The sequence below is a fragment of the Nannobrachium achirus genome (assembly GCF_963921795.1).
Source record: "Nannobrachium achirus genome assembly, chromosome: 4".
Classification (NCBI taxonomy): domain Eukaryota; kingdom Metazoa; phylum Chordata; class Actinopteri; order Myctophiformes; family Myctophidae; genus Nannobrachium; species Nannobrachium achirus.
The window spans coordinates 40,809,374-40,833,866 of record NC_137813.1 but is presented as its reverse complement, the minus strand read 5'-3'; the positions used below and the strand labels follow the sequence as shown (position 1 = coordinate 40,833,866).

The 24,493-nt window shown below is 42.0% G+C and overlaps 1 protein-coding gene across 1 annotated transcript; it reads left to right on the top strand.

The window, feature by feature from the left end:
* Positions 1 to 240: 240 nt before the first annotated feature.
* Positions 241 to 23,041, top strand: cavin1a (caveolae associated protein 1a; the record flags this gene model as incomplete). Its single annotated transcript, XM_080723293.1, has 2 exons — positions 241 to 747; positions 22,292 to 23,041. The coding sequence occupies 2 exons, from the start codon at positions 241 to 243 to the stop codon at positions 23,039 to 23,041; spliced, it is 1,257 nt and encodes a 418-aa protein (XP_080579419.1).
* Positions 23,042 to 24,493: the final 1,452 nt, after the last annotated feature.

The window sequence follows — 24,493 nt, the reverse complement described above, 5'->3', positions numbered from 1 at the left end:
AAGAGAGACAGACAGACAGACAGACAGACAGACAGACAGGAAGGGTCAAGTGTCAGGAACAGCGTTGGAGAAAAAGTTTCTGTAGTTTAGAAAGAGGGAGATAAGAGGATTGTGGGAGAAAGTTGACTGTTGTTACGGGGGAAAAGAGGACCTGGGGCTGACGTTTGGACGCTCCTGCAGGCTGTCTTTCGGCAGTGTATTTATATCCTCAGTGAGTGTGTGTACTTACAGTTGACAGCCATGGCGGATTCAGGTGTGAAGCAGCCCAAGCAGGAGCAGCCCACTTTGATAGAGGTGTCCTACGATGACGAAGAGGTGGCCCTGGTGGCCGCCGCCACGGAACCGGCCTTAGATGATGACCCTGCCGAGGAGGTGGACCTGGAGCTGGCCGCCGACGCGGAGGAGAAGAGCGAGGCGCAGACGAATGGGATCATGGTCCTGAGCCTGCTGGACAAGATCATCGGGGTGGTGGACCAGATCCAGCAGACTCAGCAGGGGCTGGAGACCCGACAGGAGGCCATGGAAAAGTCGGTGTCGGCCATCCAGGGGGATCTAGCGAAGCTCTCCAAGACCCACACGGGCACCACCAACACCGTCAACAAGATGCTGGACAAGGTGCGCAAGGTCAGCGTCAACGTGAAGACTGTGCGCAGCAGCCTGGAGCAGCAAGCGGGCCAGATCAAGAAGCTGGAGAGCAATGAGCGTGAACTGCTGAAGAGACGCGATTTCAAAGTCCTCATCTCCCAGGTGAAATGGGGAAGGGGGGGTTTGCTGATTGTCTGTGAGTTTCTCTCTTTATCCGGCAGAATAAGTTAAACAGCAGGCAGTATTCATTATCTGAGCCTAATCAAAAGAATTCAGCATACTGTTAATATTATTGTATGATGATGTGTGGTAACATGTGCTAGATTGAATTTGAGTCCCAACTTGGGGTGCGGCACATTCTTCATGATGCAAAGGAAAGTCCGAAGGATGCGTGAAATGCACCTGAAAAGTTATTATTGTAGTGTCACAGCAACCTTTTGACATCATCGCACCAGGGTGACTGAGTGAGCTCTCTTCACATCTTGGCATGAGTATTCCCTCCGCCGTTTGAACTATGTAGTCAAATGATGAGCGATGTCACGACTCCCTGTGGTGTTGTTAGTCCAAAGTCAGAACAGAAGCATGTGTGTGATAAATAAGGCTTGGAACAGGCACTGTAGTTTACAGTAGCATCCAGTGTAGTTTACAGTGGTCATTCCATATTGTTCCCTTGTTATTATGATAGAGAACTCTACCGCTAGATCAGGCAAGGACACGAGTGAGATAGACTTTCCTGGTCCACAGTATTTTGCATTGGTTACCCAGGGAGACTATATAAAGAGTAGACCCCGTGGGAGTGAGTTAAAAGATGAGCTCCATAAACACTGGCATGCCGGTTTACATGAGACCAGACCAACGCTCCGCTTTTGAGAGCTCAGATGGCACAGACTTGGCAGACCTTGCACTATGTCAAATTAAGATATTCATTTTATTGTGGTTTGACCACGATGTAGAGAGCTATACTTAGCTCTCTACATCAGTATACTTAGGTATAGTAAGAGCTGTATTCAACCACCTGCTCTTGGGATCACTCACTACTGCTCATACAGCATGCATTGACAGCACAGTGTCTCTCCACACTCCACAGTAGTTATAACTTTCATGCAAAATAATATACCCCCCCTCCCTTATAATTGTAAGGACAAGATAATTCCTCAATCTATCAACATTATTAATAATTTATCATTATAAATCTAACACATTCATATATTGTAATTGAGAATACAGAATGCATTGAAAATCTAAAATAATAATCTGTATACCTCAACTGGAATATACATCCCTAGTAAAATCTAAAAATACGTCCGCACCATCATGTGTAAACGGAATGAATGCAAGTTTGCGTGTGTGGCTCGCCGATAGGCCTATCTACCAGCCTGTACTTGAGACTCAGTGAGCCATGTCTTTTTTTAGCAGACCATGCTGTAATGTCTGGGAAACAGCTTGCAGCCTGCATGGCTGGAGCTCTGCTTTACTTTATCCTGAGATAGTCTATTCCAGACTACCAACCAAGAGAGAGTACAAATGAAGACATCAATGATATTATCTCATACACTTAATTTTATGTGTGTTTCTTTATCTATCTACATAGATGCTAGGACTAATATACCAGTTAACTCACTAACTAACTGGGTCACAGTCACAGTATAGCATCTTGATCGTAAAACAATTGTCCAAAGTGGAACTTAGCTGAGCACTTTCATGTGGTTTTGAACTTTCAACTCTTTACATATTGTTGACTATAATAACAGTAAAACAATTACTTGTATTTACTTTTATTAACACCAGCTATAATGTCTAAAACAGGAAATGCCTACAGCATTGGTTCTCAACCTTTTCCGCCCATGGCCTCCAAAATAATCATATTTTAACTGGGGACACCCCACCCTGACGAGCACTAAGAGTTGAGACATAACATTTTGCATAACACGGTTCTATCGTGAAAATAGCCGATCTACATGCTCACAACGCCTCGCAGCAATCTCTCCCTGAAAAAAAAAATATTTTAGTTGTCATGATCCGATGTGCAAGTTTTTCCATAAAGAATGCATGTGCTCATGTGGAGTTGGACAGTGCTTGGTAGACGGTTTGTGCGGTCTAACTTTCAGATCCCCAGCTGGAATGTCCACCGTGGCAGCAGGTTACACTATTGGCATTTAACAGAAATTCAATGACCTTAATAAATTACTGCAGTAAAGCAGGTGCCCCCTGCTGTTTGTGACAGTGACATAAATGGACTGCATTGAAATGGTAAATGGTCTGCGTCTCTATACAGCCACTCTACCTCCTGAGTTACTGCTGTGCTGACCCATCCATCAGTGTGTTCTGTTCTGTTCTGTTCCACCGTTTTGCATGTGTGCGTGCTCACACCATGTACGCGCGTGCACCATGTACACACCAAGTCATTCTGTGTGAAAAGGTGTGTTTGCTGGTGTGTGCAGTTTGCAGGTTTGCAAGAAATTGTATTGGTTATAATGGTCTTTTTGTCTGAGAATCACAGTGTATTTTGTATTCATTCATTCGTTCATTCGTTCATTCATTCATTTATATATTTATTTAGAAATTTTCCTCATGCAATACATGTCAAAATCCTTCTATAAACACAGGCATTTTCGACACCTTATTATGTTACTTTGTTTTGATTAATTGTTTCCACCATACTGTACACTGCATGTCATCTCAGCGTTTGTTCTTGTGTCTTCCCAGCAGTTGGAAGAGCTGTGTGCACTTCCATGTTGCAGGTGTTGCATTTTCTTCCATCTATATTTATTGTCAGAGGATGGCTGTTGGGTGTCAGGTTTAAATTACAGAAATTGGCAGCATGGCAAATCAGACCGGGCCTGAGCTGGCGTTCACTGTGTTCACTGCGTGTGTGTGTGTGTGTGTGTGTGTGTGTGTGTGTGTGTGTGTGTGTGTGTGTGTGTGTGTGTGTGTGTGTGTGTGTGTGTGTGTGTGTGTTCATTTGTCACCTCCGCTGGCTTTCAATCACTGAGTGTCAAGTGACAGGTCAAGCGAGAGTTGTAGTTTGAGTTAAAGAAACATTATCATAGCTCTTACGCTTGAAGCATATTTATGTGTGTGTGTGTGCGTGCGTGCGTGTGTGTGCATGTGTGTGTGCGCGTGCGTGCGACGTGCACACACTGACGTGCACGCACGCATGCACGTCAGTGTGTCTTCTGTATATATTACGTGAGCGAGCATACATTTTGGAAGCAGTATTGGATCCAACTACTGTAGGTGTTTCTCTCTCATGTTACCATCTGTACACTGAGAATAGCCACATCCTGCCGTGCTAGTCTCTGGAAAACACTTTGACAGTATTACTTTATAATTAAACCTCCATTGATGGCAGCACTCTGTCCCCTAGCAACAACAGGGTGTGGCACCCTGTTTTGGGCATGCAGTTATATATCCATCCATCCATCCATCTTCAACCGCTTATCCGGAGTCGGTCGCCATTATAGATAAAGGTTTTCAAAACCTTTTCAAAACATTTCAAAAACAGATTGCTAATTTTACGTTTTCTACTTTTACTGTCAGAAGACCAGTATAAAATAGCCTGACAGTGATGTTATACTAATAAGACTTGACTGAGTTGGAGGAACCTTCACATTGGAAAAGCCAAAGGCCAGTCTGTCATCACCTCACAGGAGACTGTGGGTGGTCAGTGACCCAGGAAGGCCCTCCTAGTCCAGATCTCACTCTCTGCTAATACTTACTACATTCCTACATACTCAAATACCTCAGTGTTCTTCTAGTGTAGAACGTAGGGGTGCACGTATCAATTTCTACCAATCACTATTTCAAATAATCTAATAGTTGAGAAGCACATTTATTGATTTGTAAAAAACTATTCTATATCAATGAATGAACACAAATACATTCTAATGGATGTCTTATGATTGACAACATTTATTTTACGGATTAAACACCCTATTTTATGTTTTGTCGTGCAACGGTGGTGTCGTGCAAACATACAAACAGCAGAGCTAAGAGCTCCGCTACAAGTGATCTTGTAGATCGGCTAATTTCTGTATTTATTTTTTATAATTAACTGCATAAGATAATAGATACCTTTATTATCCCAACTGCTGCTTCCCTAGTAGAATTTTAAATTTGGATCCATTTATAGTTTCAGAGTTAAATGAACTCTTTAATGAGTATGATCCCCTCCTCTCTGTTGACAATACACAGGCTTTATATCTAATGTTGACCTGTCTTGTGGTCCTAAACTTAGATGCATGTGTGACTGTGGAAATGTCATTTTACGCTCTATTTCTTAAATCTTGACATGCTGATAATTCAGTGTGATGTGAATGTATGTGTGTCACTCAGTCAGTCCCTCAGTCAGTCTGCTGTCTGTCTGGACTCAGGGTCTGTATGTCATAAATCACTTGGTCCACTCTATTGGGGAGGGACTTTGCTGTCAACTTTCAAGGGCCCTTTGCCTCATCCAGACCACTTAGCACTTTTTAGCCCCTTTTCGACTGCAGTTTTAGCACCACACCACACCACACTACACCACACCACACCGCACCACATGAAAATATCTACATTTTCCATTACAAAAAAGTACCCCTATCGATAAGAAACAAATTGACCCTTTTAACTGTCATTATAATACAATATAAATTTGTATTACAACTATCCTAATTTTAATGCACTGTAATGGATTATAACTGTGATTATAATACATTATAAAGTATTAATGTATTACTATGATAATTAAAATACACTATAATAGATTATAATAGTGGTTATAACACAATATAATCTATTATCATGTATTACAACTATATCCTGGTGGTCTAAGTGAAAAGTCAGTGAGTGATCAGTCATTATGAAGTGTTTGGCCCTGTTTGGCCTAGCTCAGACCTACTCTAGAGTGGATACTTTTTAGTACCCTGTTTAGTAACACTTTCACACCACTCTACCCAGGTCCTTGTAGTGGAAAACCTGGCACAAGTGGGCGGTGTGGTGTGGAGTGGTGTGGAGTTGGGCCAGTGGAAAATGGGCTTAGTGCAGTCACAATGACCCAGCTTACAGCTACTTTAACCACTTAAACCCTAAAAGTATCCCAGAGGTCTATACACTAGGCCTCCTCACGTTTTCGCTCTACATCAAATATCAAAAATAGCACATCTATAAGCATAACATTGTTTGGGAATAGGCAATGTCGAAACAATGCTATAGTTCAACCATACAATTATGGGTAGAGAGGCTGTCTGGGATAATAGGTTGAACATAATAGTGATATGGTAATAACGTATTACCACATAATAATTACAAACTTATTGTCTATGAGGAACTTTGATCCAAGGCATGAATCAGAATAGTTTCCTTAGCAGGTAATCACGAAACAACTCCTTGCAGTGGCATGGAGAGAGGCGATAAGTAAACAGCAACACCAAGTTAGTGTTCTGATTCATCCCTTTGGTATCTCCCCTCCTTCTCCGGCCAGCTGTGCCCCCTTGTTCTCCCTCCCTCTCCCTTAAAGGACAACTTAGGTTTTTTTACAGCAAGGGTTCATATTTTAGACCATACATGGGCAACTGGCGGCCCGGGGGCCACATGCGGCCCCCACCTTCACTTTATGTGGCCCGCAGGTTAATATTGAAGTACTGATATATTATTGATTTCAGCGGTTACAATTCCAAACATGGAAAAAATGACCGGCCTTAATTACTTCAGTCTATATTAGTAGCTAAATGACTAGTATTAAAATGTTGTTGTATTTTTGTCCATTTTGAAATTTTAAAACAAAAGAAAAAAAAGGTTACTTTTCGGGATTCCAATTCAAAACTAGCAAAAATTGCAGATCTACAAGCTCAAAACGGGCGTCGCAGGGCGACGTGTTTTGAGCTTGTAGATCGGCTATTTTTGCCTGTATAATTATGCATTGTGGCCCTCTGGAGTGAGTGTGAAAATGTAGTGGCCCTCTCCATCAAAGTTGCCCACCCTGGTTTTAGACTTTCAACTGAAAAACATGCCACTTCGTGACAGTTTTTCCAGTTGAAAGTCTATTATTTCTGATGGTGTATAAATTAGCCTATCCCTCTTATTCTCTCATTCGCACACACCATCTCATATTCTGTCCATACCTCCACAGCCCCCACCCATCTTCTGGTGGAAAGATGTCTGTCGGGCTCTACATTTCACTGTTGCGTGTCAGCTCATACAGCTATGTACAGCCAGCTCCAAGTTCCAGCGCTTGATAGCGTGTGTCTGCTTGTGCATTTAAACATTGCCACCCCACAGCAAGTGCACAAGTGCGCGGTCCCATTGCGAGCGACCTGCCATATGCCATGTCATGTACACACATGCATTGGCAATTTTGCACATTTTGTGAATTATTCATTGGTTTGGGTGATTTTGGAGCGGGGTGCTGCGGTCTAAACAAAACATGGAGAATTGACCATGCCGCTTACGAGTTTCTCTTTTTTAAAGATTATTTTGTAGCATTTGATTCTTTTTTATTTAGATACAAGTTTAGAGAGAGATGAAACCATGAGAGATATGAGGGGGACCCAAACTCTGGTCACAAGGTACATGGTGCTGATAATGATTGCTTTACACCATTATACTTAGTTGGCCCTTGTCCCCTGCAGGGGACTATCCTTGGCCCTCTCATTTTTCCCTCTACACCAAATCACTTGCGGACAATAGACGATCTGTGAGCTTGTAGGTTGACAATTTCTTTATTGTTTGCCTATTTTCATGATGTTTGCCTATTATTACATCCCCATAATAGGGAAACTAGGGTTCCAGTGGTTAAACGTTGACGCTTCAGAACTTCAACTAAGTCCTGAAGTCTTGTGTTTGTAAGGGACCAACATTTTGCCCCTCCTTTTCTATCTGTATTTTCTGGCCCGGACTCAAACAATGTGCTCTCTCCACTGTATGAATATGTGGTGTGAGTTGGCTGGGTTTTGCACCACCTTCCCCTGTCACTGAACTTAGGATGTGTGTGGCAGAAACCAGATCCCTCAAACACTTTGCGTACTGTATATGTAATATTATCACACTATGTAACAGTATGTGTCTGTTGTGGGCTTTGCATATTTAACGCCTTTCTATCTTTAAAACCTGATTTACTGTTTGGTTGTTTAACCCTCACTGACATGTCTTCTGTTAGGAAAAAATAACATTAACACTAGTTGTGTTGCTCGGTAACAAATTCTATGAAGCCCATGTCTATTTATAATGCATTATAAACATGATAGTAAATTCACGTAACTCGGAAAGCGTCTGACCAAGTGGTGTCAAACCCGACCGAACCATGAATATCTGTATCTGTCAGCCAGCAGGTCTGAGGAGAACACAAAATTCTCTGTCTGTTTGGGATGTGTGTGTAGGTTTTCCAACTGGTCTTGGGCCTAAAGCTAGATGCAGAATAGACCCAAATCTAGAGTGAACATTCTTTGCTTCTGCGGGTCCCTGGAACAAAATATTTTGAGATGGGGATCCGCGGCCAAATACATATCATTTTGGGGGTCCTTGACATGACAAAGTTTGAGAACCACTAACATTAGTAACCTACGTTTCTTCATGCGTTCGATTGGTGGAGTGTCACTTTGTTTGTGGTGCTAAGCCAGTATAAATACCTGATTAGCTAACCAGAACTGAGCTGAGCTTCACATAAAGTTTGAGCCACATACTGTACACTGTAGCAAATATAAATGGAACGAGTTGCATTGTTCCCAACATGCATGGCCCCCATGAGACTGTGTGATTAGTTATAAGCACTCATAAATGTTCATTACGCTTTATAACAATGAGGTCAGTTATATTATTCCATAAATGCTGGACACTCATGGACATTTGTTGAGCGTTTCCACCCGTCAGATACTGTATGTCTTTCCTACGATTTACTCGCAGAGGTACATGATAGGCCTACTGTATCAGGTCACCTGTTGAGGTTCTCTTCCAGCTTTTTGGCTAAGCAGGGACGTCTCCTCATACACTCTACCACCTCCCAGCTCTGTGGGAAGACTCTGCTTACTCCAAGACTTGTAATCTCAGAAATGACACCCAAAATACCAAGTTTGCCAAATCGTCTGACTACATATTAAATGAAAACTGCTGTGGTAGTCTGATTATAAAAACAGCAGCAGCAATGGAATGGAGCAGTGCAGTGTCCTGTTTCATTTGAGTGAGTCTAAATTTAGCCACATACTCAGCACCAATTGATTGACTGTGCACACGCACATGTGTGTGAACGTGTGCATGTGTACCGTTTGTAGTCACTGTGCTTATGCTTTCTAGACTTCTAGTCTTCATGTTCTTGTCTATTGTGAATTTCCTATACCATGCTTTGCCTGCTGACTGCATGTGTATTGACAGGGAAATTGTATTGTGAGGAACTTACATCTTACTGCAGCTACAGTGAATGCGTGTGTTATACCCAAACGCTTTTTTCGCATTCAAATTTACCCCCATTTGATTCTGAATGGGGGCCCAAATGCATGGGCCTGGATGGGGACCCAAATACAAGGCCCCCAAAATGCATTTGGGTCATAATCAATGGGGTAAATTTACTCTTGACCCTAAATTTACCCCATTGACTCTCATCCAGGGCCTTATTTGTGTCCCCATCTGGGGCCATGCATTTGGGTCCCCATCCAGAATCAGTGGGGGTACATTTACTATAATCATTTTTTTTGTCTTAAGAATGCAACAAATACATTTTATTGTATTGAACTCAAGTCTCCATGGCGTGACTAATCATTCGAAACAAGTCATTTGGGGGGTGAACTACTCCTTTAATGAGTTACCATACTGTGTCATTTGGTATTTCTCTTTGCTGCTGAAGGGGTTCCGTGTTCCTGGCACTGTCCTGTGAGATATAGGCTGTAAGTGAGACCCAGGACACACTGGGTTCTCAGTATCTCCAGGATTAGATCCTGTATGCACGTGAATGATAAGGATTGTTCAATTGAAGATTAAGAAAAGGGTACCTTTCTTTAATCCTTTGGAAGCATAATCCAAGATTTTGACATAGTTATGCTTACATTCTGCCTAATTTATACTCCACTGTATAACAGTATCACATGCCGAAAATACACAAACTACAAGCTCACAACGTGTCGCATCAATTAGCCTTTATTTTGAGCTTGTCCACACTGTCAAAAGGACATGACTTTGTGTAAACCAATGATGCAATGCCATTTCCCAATATGTCATAAACGTTGAATTGGTTGTGTATCATGTGACATAAGGTCTAGGTAGGTTATACAGCTGTGGATGGCCTTGTTGGAAAAGATCGGGAACGCCCCCCATGCCATTGGAACCAATCAAAAGGTCACGGCCACGCCTCTTTATCCAAGAGTAAATCTAGACCAGCTTGCTGTACAATCTGGTAGAAACTCTGAATACTTCATCCACCACTGCATCAATGCCATCAATAAAAAAGTGTGAACAAAGCCAAGAAATATGGCTTCCTTCCCATCACCAAGCATTATTGAGCAGGAATGACAGCTCGTGAATCTCTATATTAGCTCTACGTAATCCGATCTTTATGGTCTGATAAGCTATTGGCCGATGCTATATTAAGGTTAGTAGGCTGTTAATCATGTTCCAACTAGATGAAGATTGCTTCCGTGCTGATTGCTTATCTAATGTGTCATTATCTATTATTATGTAAAATAATTTCAATGTAAATATAAGTTATTGTATGTCGTTCAATTGACCATATTGCATTTTCTATCACTTAAATATGCACATTGATCAGTTTTCTTTTCTGTTGTACATTTACATTCATTTACACATACATTTCTCAATAGGCTACACATTGATTCTGAATATTTGCAGTCTAAAAACTCATTTGCCGGAATATAACAGCTGTGTGTTCCTATAACTCAATCGGTAATGGTTTTCCATTCCGACATATCCCCATTCCTACACACCAGGTTAGCATTCACCAGTGTTGGCTGGCAGGTTAGCATTTCACCAGGTTAGCATTCACAATCACCAGCGTTAGTTTTACTGAGTTTAGGGTTAGGGTTAAGGTTAGGTTTAGGTGGTCGGAATGGCAATATGTCGCAGTGCTGACATGTACAAGCTCCGACAGTTAATCGCACACACTCTACAGGTGTGTGTGTGTGTGTGTGTGTGTGTGTGTGTGTGTGTGTGTGTGTGTGTGTGTGTGTGTGTGTGTCAAGTGTAGCCAGCAAGAGCCTGCAGGGCTGTAACCATGACAACAGATCCCATAGCCCAAACTCGTAATCACCAGTGCTATTTATTAAGCTGTTTATTGCAAAATGCTAATAAACAGCTTACTAAATGTTAGGCCATGTGCAAGTTCAGATCAATTGCTCAACCCACTGACGAGACCCATGCAGAACAGACAGTGTGACTGTGACTGACAGACAGAGCTTTCCTTATTTACATGTAGGATACCAGTAAGACTCCCTAATCGGGAGATAAGCGACCGTAGGTCTCGCTAGAAGAGGGCCATGTGAGAAATGAGGGGTGGGGTCTCCGCGTTGCCTTGGCGGACGAATAGGTACCGGCCCCGGCTCTCCCGGACGCTCCTAGGCCGAGTTAGGGCATTTTATGTGAGCTGCAGTGGAGGGGGTCCTCCACTGGGGGCGCCACCACTTTTGCATCCGTTCTGGAGTACCAGGAGTGGGTGGTCCCCGGGAATTCCCCGTGAGCAGCCCCGTGGGGGTGGTCATTTTTGCACATTTGGTATTTTTTTTACACCTGGGGGTCCCCCAGGGACCTGGGGGTCCCCCTGGAACTCCGGGGGTCCTTGGAGGTTGTAGTTTGGCAGGCAAGGAGTTTGTGTGGAAATTTTGGCATGGATCGGGGCAACGGTTGTGGAGATATGAGCAGGGCAAAAGTGTGACTGACTGACGGACTGACAGACAGCCCCTGGAGCTTTTGATAGTAAATGCGACCTACGGTCGCAATAAACTGTCCAGTCAGTCCAAGAAAGTATAAAGAGCTCCTATAATTCAACTTTAAATGCAGAAACCCGATGGAAAAACAGCACTGATACTGTAGTTGTTGATGTTGTCAAAGTGTTATTATACAGTAGTTTTCTATTTCTAGGTTTTAGTTAATTATAACAACTCTGTGTTGTTCTAAACTTTACGGTAATGTTACTTAATTGTTACTATAATGTACCAATACAGAGAGTATACAGTAGTTTTCTATTTCTAGGTTTTAGTTAATTATAACAACTCTGTGTTGTTCTAAACTTTACGGTAATGTTACTTAATTGTTACTATAATGTACCAATACAGAGAGTATACAGTAGTTTTCTATTTCTAGGTTTTAGTTAATTATAACAACTCTGTGTTGTTCTAAACTTTACGGTAATGTTACTTAATTGTTACTATAATGTACCAATACAGAGAGTATACAGTAGTTTTCTATTTCTAGGTTTTAGTTAATTATAACAACTCTGTGTTGTTCTAAACTTTACGGTAATGTTACTTAATTGTTACTATAATGTACCAATACAGAGAGTATACAGTAGTTTTCTATTTCTAGGTTTTAGTTAATTATAACAACTCTGTGTTGTTCTAAACTTTACGGTAATGTTACTTAATTGTTACTATAATGTACCAATACAGAGAGTTTCAAAGAGAGGCATGCACAGCTTTGTTATATAATTTTCCCGACTAGCGGTGGACGGTGCCTGTTCAAATATATGAACTGGAAAAGTAAAACCCTGAGATTCCACTGGTTTCAGTCATAGTTGTGGGAGGGAGGGCTGAAGCATGGAACAGGGCTTTCCCAGTCTGACTACTGTGCATGAAGTCACACATTACTGTGACATAAAAGCAAAGGAACTCCCTTCCTGTGGTGCATACGCAGGCTGTGTAGTGACATCACCATGGGATGTCTTAATGGAAACGTTATGGTCTCTCTCTTTGAATGAGTCTGCCTGTAAAGAGACACATCAATATTGCAGAGCTTGACAGTTGGGAACAAGAGAGCATTGTGTGTTCCACAAAACAGAATAGTTTCTGTGCTCCTCTTCTGCATTAGATATTCAGTCGTAATAACAGCTCCCAAATGCCTGGCTTAGTCATCTCCAATGTGTAGTAGACAAGAGTATTTAGGGCTGACATTATTCTGGCTGATATTACGCTGCCATAAACTCATTCCCAAACAACCACAGTTTTACCAGAGTAACCAACTGATAAAACATGCATCTTTATTTGACTCTTAAAGGACCACCTCTGAGTTATTTTTTTGTTCAATCTGTGTTTTTAGATATTTTAGTATTTCTGCATGCTACAACTGGTCATATGATGCATTTTGCATCATATGATGCAATAGATGATGCAATATCATGCTACAAAGCATTAATATGACCAGTTGTAGCATGCTGAAATACTAAAATATCTAAAAACACAGATTGAACACAAAAAACAACAATAAAATAAGATCTGGTTGTCCCAGAGGTGAGGTGGTCCTCTAAGGACCAAAGTGTGGTGCTTCATAGGCTATTAACAAAAGTGGTGGTAAATAGCGCTAATTCTTTTGGTTTATAATCATAGAGGAACTTATTTTGGCTCTATATAGCACCCATAATATAGCATCTTTGTGCTAGTCCTCCTCTTAACAGGTTCTTTGTACAACAGCATTGTTATATGGCACCTGAACCACCTCAAAGAACCGTTTAAGAACCTCTGGAGATAAATTTTATGTCATAAACCCAAACCGCCATCTTTCCTGTCAGTGTGTACAGTATAAGAGCATGCCTAGCCGCTGCTATAAGTTCACATGGGTGATATCACTGCTAGTTTTTTTTTTTTTTTTTTTTTTAAACAATATGTTTATTTAGTTTTTTTTCCCTTTTTTTAAAGACACACAAAACCACATATACAATACAATAAAAGACCACAATCAAAATTCAGACAAAACAAAAAAGCATACAATATACAAAAAGAAAACACCTGACATCAACACAACACATAAGAATATAAAATAACTATGATACAGAGAGCACATACAACACATCAACATCCAGACTCCTATGCCACAAGGCCAGACAAACGACCGTAGAGAGAGAAAAGAAAAAGAAAAGCAGTTACCCTACTCCCGGTTCCTCCATCAAATAGGAAAGATCATTTCCCCTAACATACTGAATAAAATTCCCCCATATTTTCTCAAATAGCTCTTGTTTGTTTTTAAGAGTGTATGTGATTCTTTCTAAAGGAAGGCACAAAGATAGTTCCTTAAACCACTGAGCGATGCTAGGTTTCCCTGTCTTTTTCCATGAAAGGGCGATAACCCTTTTGGCTTGTAGGAACCCAAGGTCCAAAAATTTTATCTCGCAATTTTTTATCTTATGGCCAATCGGGTAAAGGCCTAATAAGAAGAGTTTTGGGTCTAGCTCAATATTAATAAGTAGTATCCGTTGTAACTCCTTTCTAACCTCCTCCCAAAACTCCTTTATTTTGGGACATGTCCACAAACAATGGAACAGTGCCTTTATCATCGTTACATCTGATACAAGTGTCTGGGATATTAGGATTAAATTTGTTTATTTTTTCTGGCGTGATGTACACCCTCATCAGCCAGTTATATTGCAGCAATTTTAAACGAGTATTACTAGTCTGTGCCTGAGCCTCCTCACAGGCTGTGTTAAACTCATCCATTGTTAGTTCCCCTTGTAAATCAGAGTTCCAGGCATTAAATCTAGATTCAGATGTTTCGGGCGAGAAGTACACCAGGAGACTATAAAATCCAGATAAGTCCCTGAGTTGGAAAAATTTAAACAGGTGTGTTCTAGGAATATTAAATTTGGCCATAAGTTCTTCAAATGAAAGCAGAATCTTATTTTTACCAAAAACATATTTTAGTTGTTTAATTCCTTTTCCAGCCCAAAGCTTAAAACCTCCATCCGCCCTACCCGGGGCGAATGCCTCATTCCCCCAAATCGGACTGAAGCGAGAAATGGGGATGGTATCGCACAAATATTTCCGAACATCCTGCCATACCTTGATCATGTTTTTAACAATGGGATTGGTTGTAGCTTTTTTAAGTTTACTTAATGAGTTAGAGTAGAGATAATTGGGCATCGAGATCTTTAAGGAACCTGATTCAATGTGTCTCCACTTAGGAGACCCCTCCTCTGTATAATAGAACATTATAGTTCTCAGCTGTGCTGCCCAGTAGTACCACAGCATATTGGGGCATTTTAGACCTCCCCTATCATAGGGCAAATATAGTAGGGAAATATCACTGCTAGTTAATGTGAATGCACAGCTTAATGAAGTGGACAGAACCAGACAGCTGCCTCTGTGATTCACCACCACACCTACCTTTCATCACACTGCCTTTAAAGGAATGGCGTCTATCTAACGGCGTGTGTGTGAGCCAGAGAGTATGAATGTGTGTGTGTGATAGTGCATGTTCATCTGTGGGTGTGGATGTGGTTGTGTGAATGAGCAAGTGAGTAAGTACGGGTGCATGCATGGTTGAACACATGTCGGGTGTTAAATGCCTTGGTTCCGGATGGTCGTACTGTAGATGTTATACGACCTGAATAACAAATAAGATGCCAACCCTACTAGCCCTAGTCTATTGGTACCACTGCCAGTTTCTGGGTAGTTCTGGGTAACTGCCAGTCTACTGGGTAGTTACTGTACATGGGTCACAGAAATATGCAACAACCAAGTGTTGGGAAAGAAATACACAAGCTATACATACCTCAGTGTTTTTAGTTTTCTTTTTACTACTGGACCTGGGTGGCCATACCTGATTGGGTAAACCTCACCCCCATCCCTGGTCGGGAGAGTGTTTTCTGCTGGTGATTCAGTCTGAGTGTATCAAAGGGTGCGTTCGTAAATGCGCACCGGGTGTGGTTAGGGTTAGGGGTTATGGTTAGGTTTAGGCATAGTTTTACTGAGGTTAAGGTTAGGGTTAGGGTTAGGGATAGGGTTAGGCATAGTTTTACTGAGGTTAGGGTTAGGATTAGGGTTGGGTTTAGGCACTCACTACATTGAGCACACCCCCGGTGCGCATTTCCAAACGCACCCTTTGATACACTCGGACTGAAACACCAGCAGAAAACACCATCCCATCCCTGGTCTACAGTATGTGTCAAACCCTATATTGCTCCCCATATTGTATTATGTCCCCCACTGCTCCTAATAGGTAGGATGGCTTAATGCAGAGGACAAATGAGCAAATAAACTGACAGAAATAACCCCAAAGGAGTGGGGAGCTTATTATTATTTACTTTAAAATGTGTTTGCATCACAATCATTAAATCACATCATTTTTTATAAACACAGGCTTACAAATAAATGAAACAAACCAACAAACATGAACAATTTCATTATTTCATTTATATATATATATAATTATAATTTTTTGTTGGGGGGGGGGCTTTTTATGCCTTAATTGATAGGACAGTAGACTGACAGGAAATGGGGAGAGATGGGAAGCAAAGGTCGTCGGGAACGGGATTCAAACCCGCGACGCGCTGGCATTGCACAAACCACCTCCGCGCCGGCGCTCCGGGCCTTCATTGATATTGTTGATGGCGAACCAGACAACATTGGAGAGACAGAAAGATAGATGGAGACAGCGGGACAGAGAAAGAGAGATGCCAGTGGGTTTAGTCAAAGTGACTCTGGTCTCTTTATAGCGCTTGTCAGGGCCACTGGTGGCTCTGTTGTTCATGGCAACCGCCTGTAGTTAAGTGATCCTTGTGTCCTCACATGAGTCCTGCAGAGAATGCTCTGCCTCTGAGAGGAATTAAGCCAGATTTATACTTTGTCATATGACAGTGTTGCTTGCTGAATTTAAAAGATTTTCAGCTAAGGATGATTGTATTGTATACAAGAAATATACAGTTATTAGGCTTTAGACACCAAAAGCATGCTGTGGTTTTATGGAGTGAGGGGGTGTCCCAACGCCCAATGCACAGGGCATGCTTCAGATGACAACATCTTTTGCAGTCTAGGCCATGTAAACATGCGCACATTTGCACGCATGCATACACACACAAACATCTTTGACTCACACTGCCAAGATTTCCATGAGGTATGATTCATCAGGCCACTCTCCAAGGAAAGAAAGACACATTACCAACAGAACTCTCCCTCATTGAGAGGGACAGTCACACATACACACACACATACCACTATTAAGCGTCATTCCGCTATTTTAAGCATGTAACCAAGTGTAAAATCGGGCGCTTCGACGCCATCAAAGATATTTAGTTGACTAAAACTAGACTAAAACATTTCAGATGACTAAAATGTGACTAAAACTATGGAATTGTATTCAAGACTTTGACTAAAATGAAATTGGATGTCAAAATGGCACAGTGATTTTGACTAAGCATGTCTCAGGACAGCGTAAATCCTAAAAGCACCCCAGTTTAGTCTGGTTCTTGTAAAGGAGCATTTGTTTCCGGTGGAGATGATGGAGGTGGACTTGATCCACGTGAGACACCGCCGAGCGAGCTAAAGCGAGCAAGTCACTGTGTCGAGTGTTGCGAGGTCCGCTTGAGCCGACTCGGCACTGTTAGAAGTTGTAAACCAGGGGGCCAGAATAGTAAATCTTCGTCCCCCAGACTATCGGCACCTCCGTGCAAGGGTGTGTGTGTGAGCGCATGCGTGTGTGTACTATAATTGTAGTAAATACTGTATTATACTTGTTTACTGTAACTGTAGTATAAAGTAGTATATCTACAATACATTTGAATACAAAACTAACATTTCAGTTTGTTATTTACTAGAACCATTGCACGACTTAATGAAACCTTGGCACCTACATTTCTGTATTGTCTGTATAAGTCCATCCATGCAGAAACATTCCCAGCATCAGCATTTCACATTTGCTTTGGCTTGCTCAGAATGCGTAACATGCAGATCATCAGAGCAGGAGAGTGACACTGTGTAGAATATCGTCCTGCTCTAATCAATGTAACACTAAACAGGTGATAGCCATCAATGTAAACTTCACAACACTCTAAGGACATTTATTTGCAGGAGGTGGTTGCCACAGCGACGGCACCCTGTGTTTATCTGTTGCTTTGCAGAAGGGAGGGGCGGTGGGGGGAGAGGCTGAGTGCTGTAGTGGCCAGTAGCCAGAGAATGATAGATGGAATCCAGAGAGGGGGACAGGCAAGCCCAAAATAAACCTGACAGGCCAGGTTGGCTTGGGGGCCCCACCCCATGCACCAGCACCAGATAAGGCAGCCATGTCAATTTTATGATACTCATATAGTCATATGGCAACATTTGAACAGATGGAGCGATACAGAGATACAGCTACATGTATATGCTGTGAACATTTGAGTGATGATCTGACAGGTGTCTGTCTTTTTGGACGAAGACATGTTTGAGAGAGAGCCACATTAGAGCCACATTACTACTCAGACTTGCTAGTCGGGCTCATTATACAGCAGTCTAACTCTAGACCAGAGTGTAAAAAAAAGGGTGGTATCTATTACAGTAGTACTCATGTGTGTTGCTGCTACTGTACTTGTGGAACAGTGGAAACGCTGCCTCAAATGTTAATTAAACCTTGACATCCTCCTGTATTGTACATGTACAAACACAGAAGCCGTCAAATGTCAAATATGCTCTTTATTTGCCCTCTACGTCGGGCCAGAGGTTTATACTTTTTTGCAAGGCTGCAATAGTCACAAAAAATACATATTTTCTAGATAGACTATAAACGAGGCTTTAAGGTTCCCCTGTAAGAAGCCTCATCTATGTAGTGCCAACAAATGAAATAAAATGCAACAAATGAATGAAGGCTGCTGAAAGGAATCCATGCAGATTGCAATGATGACAGAAGTGTTTCCTAGCTGGATGTAATGGACAGGGTAAATGTTCTTAGAGCAACGAACAAACAAATTTGCTCTTTTGAGGTGAAAGTGAGATGAGGAGGAAATGAGAGAGACTATGCCCCAAATTAGATGGGATATATTGACATTCTCTTGTATATTTATATATAAATACATAAATATCAGTTTATCTAAATACAGATTAATATTATGAACTAAATTGTCACTTTAATTCCATGTGTCACAAGTTTCAGCATCAGTTCATCAGCATCAAAATTATTTATTATGCCTGGGCATAAATAGAACGATTGCATTCACCACGGCTTCGTAACTCGCGCGGCCGGCGTGAAGAGCAGGACCAAGGTCCGCTGGCCTTCACGCCGCTTGCAATGTCGTGGACAATAACTGAATGTTGTGGACAATAACTGTGACATCTAACCATAAAACGAGCGCTCTACTCCTAAACATGCTTGGTAATCTGCTAGACGCGGCCAAATCATCATAGCACATAGTATCTTATAGCAGTGGTTCAGGTACAGCAGCCGCTATAGGGAATCCAAAGGTTCCCGGTTCAATCCCCCTGGGTTAGTGTTGAAGTGCTCTTAAAGGAGTCATCCTGTTGCACCACCTGTTGCAAGCCAGGGAAAGGGGAGATTCACACTGGTTTGTAAAAATAGATAACAATTCAACCTCTTCTTCAACCTCTTTCCCACTGGCCTGTAAAGCCAGTAATCAAATGTCCCCAATGAACGCACGCACAAACTGAACACACAACTTCCTGTCAGTATGCAAAACCTTTCTGTTACAAGCTAAAAATCCAGTTGTGAATCTTTCACTTCCTGCTGTTAACACATACTGCCATCCTCATCATCCGCTCAGTCAGAAATCAATCTCTCTTACACGTACAAGCACACGTACATGCACACACACGCACACACACATGCACACAGGTGCTGCTGAGATGAAAGAAAGTAACACACAGACATTGATCGTGCATCTCTGTAGAGCTGTAACGCTTTCCATGCAAACCCTGCACAGCAGCTGATCTCAGCTCAGAGAATACTAAGCTACATAGCCACAGTTTTAAGTAGGACCCAAGAGCACAGACGACTAGAAAGAAATTGTGGTGTAACAGGCTGAATACAGGAACAGGACACACAATGAAGGGAGGATACTGAAGGGCAGCGAGGGCATATGAACAGTGAACACTAGGCAGCAAAGGCTTCCGGATACTGGACAGTAAGTGTTTCTGGACTCTGGCAACTGAGGGAACAACTTAAGTGAGCAATGAGCATGTACTGTAGGTCAGGAGTATCACGCGTCAGTAGTAACACGCGTCCCTGTTACAATGGCATGCGCTAGACCCCTGGGAGATGGATTGCTCAGGTGGAAAGCCACATCTACCATCAGCTCCCAGTACTTGCCGCAAAGCTTGCGGCACTAATCATATGCTGAGTTGGCGGTGCCTGGGATCATACCCATGACCTTGTGGTCAAAAGACGAGAGCTCTACCGACTGAGATACGCAGACACACCGTACCAGGAAAGCACGTTCTTAGGGCAGATCCTTGAAAACCGCCCAACACAGAATTCAGGATCACAACTGTAAAACTCAGGTACTGTATTCATTCTGGGTGGACACAAGGCACTGGCAGTATGTGTGGAAGTATGCATGCACCAATGTGATCTGTGCTGCAAGGGTGTTAGAGCTGGCCTTTAGGCTCTACCATTTCCTGAAGAAGCTGGCTGTGAGCCAGTTGTGTAAAGTAACTAATTTACTCAAGTACTGTACCACGATTTGCGAAGCATTGTCCGACCAGGTTAACATTCACCAGCGTTAGTTTTACTGAGGATAGGTTTGAGATTAGGTTTAGGTGGTCGGAACACCGTTGTGGCATAAACAATTTGAATTTAGCTGAATAGAGTAAAACACATGGGTAGCATATGGGACCATCTAATCACATGTACAATAGAATGAAACAGGTTAAATACAGTATAATCAACAGACGTACTACACACAGGATAACAGGACAATCAACAGGTCTAACACATGACATATTTGAGGGACAGTACAAAGTACAGTACATACTAGCTGATGCACATCCAGAGCTTCTCTTATGTGTTGAATAATCGCTGTTGGGCCTCCAATCTTTTCAGCTCAGTGTGGTGAAAGGGGAATTGTGACTCATTCACTCTGTCCTATGGAAATATGCATGCTATTGTATACTGTACTGTAGCTGTTCAATCAATGTACAGTATTTTCTGGACTATAAGGCGCACCTGACTATAAGGCGCACTCTCAATGAATGGTCTATTTTCAAACTGTTTTCATATATAAGGCGCACCTGACTATTAGGCGCACATAATAGACGCTACCGTTGCGTTATGCATCAAACAGATGGAGCTGTGCTAAAGGGAATGTCAATGTCAATGAATGATCCATATATAAGGCGCACTGGACTATAAGGCGCACTGTAGTTTTTTGAGAAAATTAAAGGCTTTTAAGTGCGCCTTATAGTCCGGAAAATACGGGTAATATCAACTACAATTGCATAGTCCGACAGTAAAGGGAGTGAAGGTGAATGGGGTGTTAAGGGAGGCACACAGAGCATCATATGAAACTATATGAAAAGAGTCTGAGATATGCTGAGATGTACTGGGAAAGACAGTAAGTAGGAGCAGAGAGCTGCGGCAGGATGGGGCTGTGATGAAAGTCATCCAGAAGACGTGGGTCAAAGGCATGTTGTCAGGGGGCCAGGGCAGTGCATTGGGAGGAATGACATTCATTCTTATAATAGATATTTCTTTGTCCCTCTGCGACTATCTGGTTCCACACAGACAGCATGCTTCTAACATGTGTGAATGTAGTTGTTGCACTGTTGAATGAATGCCAACTGTCAGAAGAACAGCAGTTGGTGGATTAGCATGAACATAAGTTTTCCTAGTCTGAATGTTGAACCTACAAGTCAGATGATTGACTATTATCTTGTTATCTTTGTGGCAATCTGGCTAGCCATCGTCAAAGAAAAGGTCAGTCCTTTTCACTTGAGCATATTCTGCAGAGCATGAAGTCTGTCCTCGAGAGACTATACTGTCTTTGTGGTGGATATTTGTTCCTTACTTTGGTGTGAGAAAAGAACTTTGCCTTTTTACCACTAGAGGGGAGTATAAGACTGAAAAAATAAACTGAAAAGACTGCAATGATCCTACAATTGAGGCCTGTTTGCACAGGTGCACTCTGCACAGTGAAATCGAGATTATCTTTGGCTCACAGGGTAGTTCCCTACACTTCTGTAGTGTGCTTAAAATGTGTTAATAAGCTGTGAACGTGTTTTTTATGTTTAGGTCAATGTATTAATACCACACAAGTGGAACTCAATGTCTAAAGTGAAACTGCCTTGTGTTGCAATAATCACAAAATGCCACGTGTGGATAACGGTAACGGTATTTAGAAACAGCTGAGATATGACAGGAAATGCATTGGTGTCTAGACATGCCAATGAATCGATGCAGGCAGAGGTTTCGGTATGACTTTACCGTTAATGTGTTTCCTTGAAACAACAAAGATTTAAGATCTGTAGGGAGCTGTGTCAACCACACTGACCTCAGTTCTTTAGCTTTAAGATGGCAGATGACTTTGATGCCTCAAGCAGCATTTCAACACTTAGACCACTAGATGGGGTGCAACAATAACAACTAGCCTACATATCCAATACTGTATCAGGATCATGCATTCACATTCACAATTTCATCTCCATCCTGAAGTCCATTATAACTTTCAATTTCTCAGTTTTAGATTTTTGATATGACATGACAAATGATAGGACATAAATCACAGTTAAAATCCAGCCTGTGAGTGTGAGTTTGTGTTGCTGCATGTCCCCACAATTTAGCCTTTTCACTAATGCTGCATGGTATATTTCTTGTATCTCCACAGGAAGAACCACCAAAGGAATCCAAGGCCCAGACCGAGGAACCAGTTGCTGAAGGTGAGGCAGTCGAGGGCCTGCAGCAGATACCCGAGGAGGGAGGAGAGGGTGCCATGAACTCAGATGACGAGGTGGAGATCGAAGAAATCATCGAGGAGTCTCGGGCCCAGCGCATCAAACGCAGTAGTAAGGAGCGTGTGGAAAAAGTAAAGAAGGCCTTCTCCAAAGAGAAAATGGAGAAGAATCGGCTAAAGACCCGGGAGAAATATGAAAAGACCAAGCAGAAAACTCGCGACAACATGGAGAAGACGAGACAGAGGACCCGTGAAAAAATGGAGAAGACCAAGCAGAGCTTAGAGGTGCAGATGGGCAAACTGAGCACCCGCATGACTCCCAACCTGGAGCGCAAGGAGAAAATTAAGACGTCCACAGAGAACATAAAGAAGTCCCTGACCCCCGACCACACCCCCCACACTCGCTCGAAGACGCCAAGAACGGCTGTGTACCGGGTGCCGCCCTTTACCTTTCATGTGAAGAAGATCAGAGACGGGGAGGAGGAGGAGGTGAACACAGTGGAGACCGTGGAGGTGGTCAAGGTGGTTGAGGGCCGGCCACGGGCAGAGGAGGATGGGCTTGGCCTGCATGTGGAGGTGGCGGAAGGGGAGCTGGTGCGTGTAGACAGCCCAGAGATGGAGGCCCTGCTGGAGGTCGTTGAGCACTCCAAGCTGGTCCTGGTGGAGACAGACCATGTAAAGTAGACTGCTCCACTTCTGCACTTCTGGGATGTGATGAAGGACGGTACTGAAGGATGAAAGAGAAGAACAGAGAGAGAGAGAACGAGAGAACGAGAGAGAGAGAACAAGAGAGAGAGAACAAGAGAGAGATTATTGATGAATGATTCTGATTACAAGGACATCATGTTAACTATAAGCCAACTTTCTGGACATGATCACAATCTATTATGACTCATTTATTTTCCGTTTCCTTTTTTCATTCACCAACAGGGAGGACTGTTTTTGCTTCTTTAGTGTAACGATTAGAACAGTCACGCTGCAGGATGTTACTGGCCATTTTCTCAGCTTTTTAGTTATAAAGTGAATATTGTCATTCAATACAACAATTATCCCAGGTCTAGAACTCTGATGTCGGCATGTCGCAGATCACGGTTTTCATAGAAACGTGTTTGTTTTCCAAAACAGTGTGCCAGCAATGAAAAGGGAAAAAGTAATATGTAAAATATATACATCAGAGAGTAACAAGGAATGACAGAAAGGTTTGTATTGCAATATTTTTGGTCATGTCAATGAAATGGAATGAAATGAAATGTCTGGATGACTAAAACAAAGGCACAATGTGGGCCTTCAGAAGAGGTGTCAAACAGGATTTGTTGAGTTATAATAATGTATTTCCTTGGTTGAAGAGTTTACAGATAATGTTAAACAGATATGTATAAAGCCGTTTGAGATTAGATCATGAAGCTTTTTATTGCCACTGTGGGCTTGGCTCACTCAGTATTTGTGCAAAGAGTCAAGATGTAAAGTTTGTCACATATTAAAGGTAGAAATGATGACTGATTCAAATTATGCTATGTTATTTTAATCTGAATGATGTTTTGATTTGATCGATTCCTCCTTTGTTCAAGTACCACAGAATTCATAAATTCATAGCACATCATTTTGATTTTCTTGGGTTATTTTTGCCTTGCTTTAGGCTAGCTGCATGGCAGCAAAAACAAAGGTTTCTTTTGCATTCAGAAAAGGAGGACTGACAAGGGATAACAAAGACATTTCCACTTCAAGAACATTCTACCAAGGTTCTGAGTTGTACAATATTATTTTGTGGGATATGGGTGTCTCTTCTAATTCTCCAAATTCTTCCAATTCTCCTTGACTGAATTAAGCTAGTCATTAACATTACATTTATCTATAAATCATGATTTAAGAACTGAATTTATAATTATTGTTACTGTGTTTTTTCAATATGCATGTCTAATAATAACGTAAAAGCACATTTTGAAAATTACTTAGGCTACAATGTGTTTGTTAATATGTATGTTGCATTGAAGCTGGACATTATAGTCTGACTGTAGACAGTGTGTTGTCTACAATGCAGCCAGGCAGACAATTTTCAGAAAGCCAAATATAAGGGGAAAATGGCAGTTTAACAACAGCTCATTCCTCATGCGGAAATGCAATATGTCATGCTAATTG